Here is a 9,615-nt window from a genome sequence, read left to right on the forward strand (position 1 = left end):
AGGGGAACTACTCCTAAAATATTCACCGTGGACCTTTGCCGTGGCGTGAGGATTTTGGCCCAAGATGTGCTCTGAACCACATGTATGATGTTTTTCATGTTTATGAATGACGAATCTGTTAGAACTTGCATACTTCACCGCTCTCAACCATCACTTGCAGTTTGAATTAGCACATTTGAAGAAAAAGACACTGCTTGAATTAATCACCTTCTTTATTCTGAAATCTTTTTTCAAGCAAGAAATAAACAAAGTGTTAGATAGTTCATTCTTGTTCGTGATTGACATTCCAATAAAAAAGCCGATCCTGTTGTCTTGAAGATTTCCAGAATGTGTCGATTGAGAAGAACTGCACATCGTATTGGTCGCATTAATGGGCGTAGGTGTTTGATCATCATCTAGAATATTCGTGTCTAGATCATCCAACCTATCATCAAAGAAGTCTTCTTGTTCTTCTTCTTCTACGTTCTAGTTCACATTCTCTCTTGTCTTTTCAATCATGTACACCCTTCACACCGGCCTGATTGAATCACTTAGATAAGCATGTAACCGAACCTGATCGATTATCTTGAAAGGCAGTACCCTCTGATTTTCAAAGGAGGTGTGCATGTAGCTGATGGTGAGTTCTTCCTGTTGACAATTCAGTCCACAAAAGCTGATGATTAAGTTCATAAAATCATCATACGAAACATCACTTTGGACTGTCATAGCTATCGTCTCTGGTATTTCACCCTCCTTCCAACGTCATACATATCAATTGCTCTTTTCGATCGATTGACCATGACAATCCACCCTTATTATTATTGATCCCTCCATTAGTGGTACCTAAATAAAGTCATTTATTAAAAAAATTTGATAGTGATTTCATAGTTTCGTGAATGAATCCCAACAGATGTGTAATCTGTTGCAACAGGTAAGTGATCAGTCGCAACAGATTACTTACCTGTTGGGATTCATGTTACACTTCTGAATATCTGTTGCAACAGATGAAGTGCTTATTGGGATTGCTGTTACAGTACTAAATTACCTTTGAAGCTGATTCCAATAGACAAGTGACATGTAGCAACAGATAATTAACCTGTTGCGATAGATGACTTACCTGTTGCAACAGGTTAGTAATCTGTTGTAACATATATTTACCCTGTTGCAACACATAATATTTCTGTTGGAATCGTGTTCAGGTACTGTTGCAACATGTTACTAATCTATTGAAACAGATATTTAAAATATCGCACCAGATAACTAATCTGTTGCAATAGATATGTCAAATATTGCAACAAATGACCCATCGGTTTAAACATGAATCAAACATATCAGTCTTCCATTAAAACAGATGTCTCATCTGTCGCAACAGATGAATTATCTGTTTAAACAGATGAATCTTATGTTGGATTCATGATCGGGTTCTATCCATTGTTGGAAGAACAATAACATAGTAGCAGTTACTCAGATGACCAATTCAACTAAAAATCATAATTTGACTTACCAAGGTCTCTTATGAAGTAATGCCAAAGTGGAAAGTGATGTTCAAAAATAGCAATAGTAGCGGTAACAACAACAACAACAACAACAAATGGTCAAGAAGAAGAAGATAAAGATGATAATGAAGTAGAAGATGATGATAATGAAGCGGAAGATGATGAATAAAGCAGCAGCAACAATGAACAACAAAAATCGCTAAGAGATAGAAAACAACAATGGGTAAGAAGAGAGAGAAAGACGCATTTTTTCCCTCCGTTTTCTGTTATATAGGTAAACATTTAGATCAAAGTATAAATTTAAAAACTTGTGGGCTATTTTCAAACTTTCCTAACTTTCTTAATCCATAATAAAATAATTGTCACCTCCACTCAATAATTAAGACTTGTATTACCTACACCTCATTTTAAAACACTTTTGTCACTTACAACCCAAACCCCCGAGAAGCTCAGATATCCATGGTAGATAATAGGGTTGGCTTACTTTTTTTTTTCTTTTTATATTTAAAACTATCCCTAGAATAATGTAGATAGGGGTGGCTTTGACATGTAATTGCAATCACACCAATTCAAAAAACCATAATTTACAGAACTCTTCTCTTATAATCTTCTGTTTGGTAAAAATTTTTAACCTTAACTGGTGATCTTAAACTAGCAAAGGGTCACTTTAATTTATTTTTCTTCTGTTATTCTCTTGAAGTGTTATTAATCACTTTTACTAAGGTGACTTCCAAAAAGCTCATTTTTTTATTTTCTTTTTTCGGCAGTTAAATGGTTTGATATATGCATTATAGTATTTCTTCTCTAAATCGATCTTTGATTTGTCTATCACGTTCTCTTCATTGTGTATATATACTAGTAATATTTATGATTTCTCTTAACACTTATCGTGCATAGCACGAGTGCTATACTAATATATAAATAATAAAGAAGAAATCCAGAAAGAATGATAAAACGACACAGTTACTATTGAACACCCAAATCTAGGAGAAGGAAAGATAGTATCAACATGAGTATTTTTCTGATGATTAAACTGTTAGATAACTAATTTCAGCAAATGTCATCTACTACAGTAAAAATCAGAAATCAGAAAAAACTGAGTTTGGAAGAGTTTCTGGAGATCAGAGTGATTGGATGACTGTTCCCTCCCAGTTCCAGTAAAACTTCCAGCTTCCATCAAGTTCTTGGTAAGGGAGGAGCCAATTATGATGGCCTCCCAAGATTGATTTGGTTATGCTGTTTTTCTCGAAATTCGGGTTCGATATTCAAATTTTGGGAATCTAGGCTTGGGCTTCCAAACTTCAGGGAGAAACTCAAGAATACAAGAGATGTCCACTATTTGGACTGCTACAAGCATTTACAGTGGTTCAACTGCCATTTCACCCTGAACGCTGATAAACTGCAAAATTTGACCATATTGAAGACCACTTATGTACAATCCCTAACAAAAGGGTTGAGGAGAAGGAAAAGGTGCAATTAAATGATATCTACATATTTTCCACAGCATGTGAGATCTCTTAGGTCCTCCTTGAAATACATCATTGAATGTCAAGGCAGTACCATACTACCATCTGCTGCACAACCCCCAATTTGGCAGGACGCAGAGCTTTTAGACCAAATGATCAACATCTCTTCACCTGGCGCCTTAGCTTAGGTGGAGGACAGATCCAATTCTGGTTGATGCCATCACATTTTTGTCGCGGAAAATCTCACAGGAGCACTAAGAAACAAAGTGAGGCAGCATGTAACGGCAAAAGCAAGAGTCTCTTTCTCCTCAAGGAACCGATGGGTTTGCAGCTTCTACTGATTCTTTAGTAGTCTTTCCAATTAAATCGTAATTAATAGAAGCCAGCTGTGACAAGTTCTGGAAATATCCAACGAAGAAAGATGGAAGACAAATGAGATAGAGAAAAGAGATCAGTTGCGGCATTGATTAAAGAAATATAGTAATTAAATCTATCACGTCTACTAGTTCCTCTCAAACAGCAGCAAGAGTATGAGGTCAAATGTGCTTGTCAATACTCAAGAATTCATCACAAAAGATGTGTAAAGCCAAAAAAAAAAAAAAAGATGGCTTCATGTTCGTCAAAGTTATTCAAACAATAGGGTAAGAGCAAGGCAGCATTTCTCACCTTAAACGAAAAATTACTGAATGAGTAGTTCACATTTAGGGAAGGGGTACTAAAGTCGGCTAGATTACCGCATTCATCTCCCTGTTATGACAAATTATGAGTTAGAACAGTGATAACAGCATATACCAGCACTTAGTGGGCATAAAGAAAAAACTTTATGTTAATGTATCTATTTGAATATCGGAGGGTCAAATGGAAGGCAAGTATAAACTGGTAGTCCTTCTCTGTAGAAAGCCAGCCAGGTCGAAATCAAATTTTAGTCTATGATATGCTCTACAAATCTGAGGACATATACCTCTTCATCCTGTAGATTGCTGTATGAACTGCTGCCACATGAAGCAGAGCCACTCTCACTCAACTCATAAAAATCGCTACCTCCATTGACATTCTCATCTTCCGGATTCCAAATGTAACGGCTCATAAAATAGCTAGTGTCATGTGCATCATCACCAGATGGGACAAAAGTAGCCTGTAGAAAGTTAATTACAGCATTATTATTTTCTCCACTGACCAAATCCTTTTTCTTGGAGAAATAAAGAGAAGACAGAAAAAGAATGAAAACCTTTTGCCTTGCAAGTGTATCCCAGTTGATATCCCTAAAGAAAGGAAGTCGCTTTACCTGTTAAAACAAAGAAGGTAAAAAGGAATAAGTTTGAATTTTCTTTTACATTTTATATTTATAGAAGTAGCTGGATTACAGAGTAACTTGCTTATGGGAGATGTTACCTCTCCTGCCCCTGTTGCACCTAACCTTTGAATTGGGTTTTCATTCAGCAACCTAAAGAAAGCAAAGCATAAAGCTAAGCACAGAAGCAGGCAGCTTCCCAATCACATACCAAGAGTCTCTTTTTTTACACAGGCTACTGAGACTTTTATGAGTAGTATAGATTATTTAGACATGTGAAAGAAACTGGTAAATATCATAACTTTATTTTTGTATGTTTCCTAGAAAGCATATAAATAACTCAGACGGTAGCTGAAAGTGGTTTCATTGGCCATGCCAATTCAGATCAACTAAAAACAAGATCTGGTAATTTATCAAAACCAAGAAAATTGTAGCAAGACTTACTTGTTAATCAAGTCATACGCTTCTAAGCTCATTTCCTCTGGTATCTTGGGCCAAGGTATGTCCCTGTTAATGATATTGTCAAAAATTTGCTGCAACAAAATAGGAGCTTGATATTAGAATCTGCCACATGTTTATACATGTCAAGCAAAATGAGAACACTATGAACTTTACAACTCATTAACAAACTTCCTTAATAGTCAAAAGATAAACTGAATATAGAGAATTTAGCCAATTGGAGCCAAGAACAATCTACCATCCACGGAAAATCCCTCTTGAAAAAACTCAAAATAACACGCAGAATGAATAAAATAAAGTTAAAAAGCATCTCAGATCTTAAATAGGCCCAGACAATTAATACAGCAGCACCAACAGAACGTAAAGAAGCCTACGTGCTCCTCATGAAGTAATCTGTTTTGAAACATGGGGGTCATAGATCACAAGAATTAAAAGCACCGGAAAAGCAATCTGTTCCATATTTAATCATTCTTAACAACCAACATACCTTCTGACGCATTCAAAATTAATTGTATTGCACTCAAGAATGTATGACAAAATTAGCACAATGTAGTCGGTGCAACTAATTATATAATTACATATTACAGAACCCTAGAACTGTCAACTGAACAAAATAAAAAAACAGGATACTCAACTATAAAGAACCACACTTGAAGTGGATATTTTAACTGGAGGTATGAGAGCCAAAGGTTGGTTGTAGGCTTGTAGCATGAGTTAGGAGAGGTGGATGTCGGCTGAAAAAGAATTGGCAGAGTTGATTTGACAGGACATGATACTGTTTCCGTAAGTACAGACCCTAGATAGGAAGGTATGGAGATCGCTGATTAGGGTAGAAGGTTAGTGGGCAGGCGAATGTTGTCGCACTTTAGGTGGGAGAGGCAGGGTCTAGGCGCATATCCTCTCCTCCTTAATAGTAGTAGTATTTAGTAATCATGTAGTTTTATTCTTCAATGTGTTTAATTATATGTTGGCTTCATTTGTTGTGTATCTTGATATTTTGCTGTCATATTTTTCTTGCAATTCTGCTTTGAAATACTACTCGGTGAACTCGAGTGTCTATCGGAAACAACCTCTCTACCCCACAAAGGTAGGGGTAAGGTCTGTGTACATCTTACCCTCCCCAGACCCACTTGCGAGTTTATACCGGGTATGCTGTTGTCGTTGTGTCCTTCCAGAACCATAAACCCCATCACTAGTGTGTTAGAATCATGGAACACACTCTCATCCATCTCTAAGGGGTGGATCTAAAGTATTAGTTAATAGTTGGCGTGAACCTCATATCTTTTGTGTTGCAGTGCATTTTAATTGTGAAATTCACTAATTGCTCTAAATATTTGAGTAGGAACCCAATTATTTAGTATTTACTTGAAATTGTTGTAGGAATTCATAAGTTTTAAATCCTGAATCTGTCTCCATGTTTCTAGCATGTTTCTCCATTTATTCAACTATAATTTTTAATGATATTAGATAGGAGTTTCTGCAGAAAGGCTGAAAAAGATGCACACAATCATTCAAATTCATGCTTCAAGTTAACCATCTGTCACAGTCTACAATGAGGATTGGTCATACAGCAGAACTAGAAATCTGTCAATTCCATCTTAGTGGGAAAATCAAGTTGCAAAAGAGAGGGAAATCCTGATTTAATGGAGTTGTTTTCCATTTGTTGTTCTGAGATTTGAAAGCATTCAACATTGATATAATTTGCATCTAAACTAGAGTTTATTATACTATTCAACATTAGAATCTTCAAAATATAAGTAACAAGTAAAAGAAATAAAGAATGCTGCTGAGTTTTCACAAGGCACGCTGAGGCCAGCTCTCCTTGTCTAGTAGTCTGCAAATTATCAATTATAGAAAGCATACCTGAGGATGTTCTGCATTAAAAGGAGGAATTCCAACAAGCATTTCAAACAAAATGACACCCACTGACCACCAATCAGCCGTGGCACCTACAAAAAAAAAATAGATTTATAATAGCAGAAGTCATAATGAAACTTGTATAAAAATATATGCCCTCTCGATCCTACTAATCAGACACAGCTTGGATTAAGCATGGAGATTACGGCATTGATTTTACACAAATATTTTAGGTGAAAGTAGAAAGAACTTTCAAAATAGTTCTCAAAAGTTGGTTTGATTTGAAATGCGACATATTTAAATACGAATTCTTGACACTAGTAATGGAGATATAAGAGTCACAAAAGTTCGTAAACTCTTTCAGATGTTCCAGAGGGAAAGTGTGCTGCATAAACTGGGAGGAGGGAGTAGTTTGTGATTATGAAAGTTCAATCGTCAGATGGGTCCATACCATGTCCCATGCCGAGAAGTATCTCAGGTGCTAGATAATCAGGGGTGCCAACAACTGAATTCTTCTGCCTCTGTTCTCTTTTGAGTGAATGCTCATCCATCTTGGATCTATCTTCCCCAAGAAAGGCAGAACTTGGAACCGATGGTCCTGCTAAGTCATCAGTGCTATTGATGAGACCCACCTTTGAGAGCCCAAAATCTGTTAACTGTAATTATATAAGAAACACAAAGAGACTATAAGTCACAGACGATCTTATCAAACTCTTTTTAACAATGCCTGAATTTCAGCTTAACTTAACGACGATAATTCCAACACACAAGCTTTTGGACCTTTAAGCAACTAAAAACTGTACTAATCTGCATAAAAGTATATTTTACCTTGATGTGACCGCTTGGACCAATCAACAAGTTATCTGGCTTAAGATCTCTATGAATGATATTTAAGGAATGGAGATACTCCAGTGCAAGAACCTGAAAAAAGGCAAATAAGATCTATATACAACTTCTGAGAATGGTAAAGTTGGTAGGATGCCGAGGTTTATTAAATTAGTCCTTACTAATTCTGCAATGTATATGCGTGCCATATCTTCCTCTAAGCAGCCCAGATTTCTCAGCAATGAAAAAAGATCCCCACCATTTAAGTACTCCATGACCAGATAAAGATTATCCCTACATGTGAAGGAGTAAAAAAAGCGGACCTGTTCACCCACCAGATAACCATTAGTATGGTGTCTTAGAAGTGTTTTGTTTCTTATTTAACAGTGTATATCTGTTAATTTCCAATTAACTAAACTTGGTACACAATGGAAGAGAATATTTGGCGTTAACTAACCACAAAAGGATTGCGGACTGATATTAAAATGTCTCTCTCAGCCAATATACTTTCTACTGAATTTTTGCGTATCATGTCAGCCTTTTTCAAAACCTGTAAAAATAGGGTCGTTAATTTTGGGAGATGAATGGAACTACAAACCTAATCAGCTGAAAAATAGCAACATTGCAAAATTAAAATGACAGGTAGGTTTGACAAAAAGACAAAGAGAACATAGTCTAAACAACATAACTTAAATAGGAGATGAGAATGCTGAGCAACTAACAGGTAATTAGTTTTTGGTAGATAAGACGTGAAAGATTCAGAGAAGGGAGCTTCCAGATTTTAAATCCTGACTAATTAGTGGACGGGCTCATGGAACAGTGGGTGTATGTAGGTGCATGTTAGTTTCAGCTCATCTCAGCGTCAAACAAAGATACAGAATGATAAGAAGATCTCCTGCAAATGACTTGAAATTATTATCCTTCAACAGGATGAAGTTTTTACCTTGATTGCGAATAAGTCACCTGTTGCCCTTTTCCTGGCAAGGAAAACTCTCCCAAAAGCTCCTCTACTGATTGGTTTTATAATTTCAAAATCTTCAATAGATGTTCGATCCTTGGACAATGTATTTATAGGGCTTGCACGCACACTGCGACCTGTATCATCTTCTATCGAACTGTCCTCATCACCTGTGGTATTGGATGGTTCCACTTTTTCATCTTCAATGTGCCCACAAAGCAATACATATTTCTCCCTGTAGAGTTTGAGAAAACATGCTAAGTAGAACTAGAATGACATCTGAAGTCGAGATGAATTAAAATCAAAACATAACCTATTCTTAATTTCTGTGAGAGTTATAATCATTTTTACAAGAATTTACAAGAATAATAGAACTCACACAGAATTATAATCATTTTTACAAGAATTTACAAGAATAATAGAACTCACTGCAATAATTTCTCAATACGTCTCCCAAAGGTCTCAACAACAAGAGCATCCACCTTCCTTTCCTGGATTGCATATTTTAGGTCTTCAAGTCGGTCAAGCAAGTATTCCAATGTACTGTAATCATTGTTGTTTGCATTGGCAACTGATCGAGCAATATCCATTAGCTTATTTATCTGCCATGATTCTCCACAATATAATTAACAGACTTAATCAACATCCAACTGACAAACTGGCAGTCTATACTATTTAAACACCTATTAGGTGGTACTAGGAGTACAAATGTCAAAACTATGACAGCAACCAGAATATGAAGATAATGATCAATTATTTATTCTACTAATAAAGATGCAAACCGCAATAGTAGCTTAGTTGGTGGTTCAATACACCTATATGTGCGAACCTGATGTTCATCCTCAATTTCCTGCTACTAACTTCAACATTTTAGGGCTAAATTGGTCCATTTGTGGAATCACATCCCGCTACCTTTATGCCATCCAACTTTTCTTTTTTTTTAATCTTCTTGAAAACACTCTTTTATTTCACATGAAGTTTTTTGCAGACAATTGCTTTTAAAATACAGAAGTAAACAATTATTTTAAAATACACAAGTTTGCCACAGTTTATGATCATGACAATATGGGACTGCTTCCTGTTTGATTCATTGGACTATTGGGAATTACAAGTAAAAAAATAAAACATAGAATTTCAGGGGAAGTAGCAGGAAGTGAGAGAAAAGATGAAGTTTGGATTAGGCAAATTTACAAAGGGACTCCTTTCAAGGACTAATTAACCATGCCATAGACCAAAAAAGATTTTTCTTTTCTTTTTTTTTTTTTGGGGGGGGGGGGGGGGGGG

The 9,615-nt window shown here is 36.1% G+C and overlaps 1 protein-coding gene across 1 annotated transcript in view; it reads right to left on the reverse strand.

The window, feature by feature from the left end:
- Positions 1-2,439: 2,439 nt before the first annotated feature.
- The window catches only part of LOC107863419 (probable serine/threonine protein kinase IRE), a 10,924-nt gene continuing 3,748 nt past the window's right edge, over positions 2,440-9,615 (reverse strand). The window contains exons 5-17 of the mRNA XM_016709326.2: positions 8,761-8,933; positions 8,317-8,566; positions 7,831-7,923; positions 7,556-7,696; positions 7,377-7,469; positions 7,000-7,204; positions 6,555-6,640; positions 4,677-4,765; positions 4,334-4,385; positions 4,170-4,226; positions 3,903-4,076; positions 3,608-3,688; positions 2,440-3,339 (exon numbers count right to left, since the gene is read on the reverse strand). Of these exons, the coding sequence (XP_016564812.1) occupies positions 3,250-3,339; positions 3,608-3,688; positions 3,903-4,076; positions 4,170-4,226; positions 4,334-4,385; positions 4,677-4,765; positions 6,555-6,640; positions 7,000-7,204; positions 7,377-7,469; positions 7,556-7,696; positions 7,831-7,923; positions 8,317-8,566; positions 8,761-8,933 (1,584 nt within the window). The 3' untranslated portion in view covers positions 2,440-3,249. The remainder of the gene's footprint in view (positions 3,340-3,607; positions 3,689-3,902; positions 4,077-4,169; positions 4,227-4,333; positions 4,386-4,676; positions 4,766-6,554; positions 6,641-6,999; positions 7,205-7,376; positions 7,470-7,555; positions 7,697-7,830; positions 7,924-8,316; positions 8,567-8,760; positions 8,934-9,615) is intronic.

Source organism: Capsicum annuum, chromosome 3, assembly GCF_002878395.1.
Source record: "Capsicum annuum cultivar UCD-10X-F1 chromosome 3, UCD10Xv1.1, whole genome shotgun sequence".
NCBI classification, from domain to species: domain Eukaryota; kingdom Viridiplantae; phylum Streptophyta; class Magnoliopsida; order Solanales; family Solanaceae; genus Capsicum; species Capsicum annuum.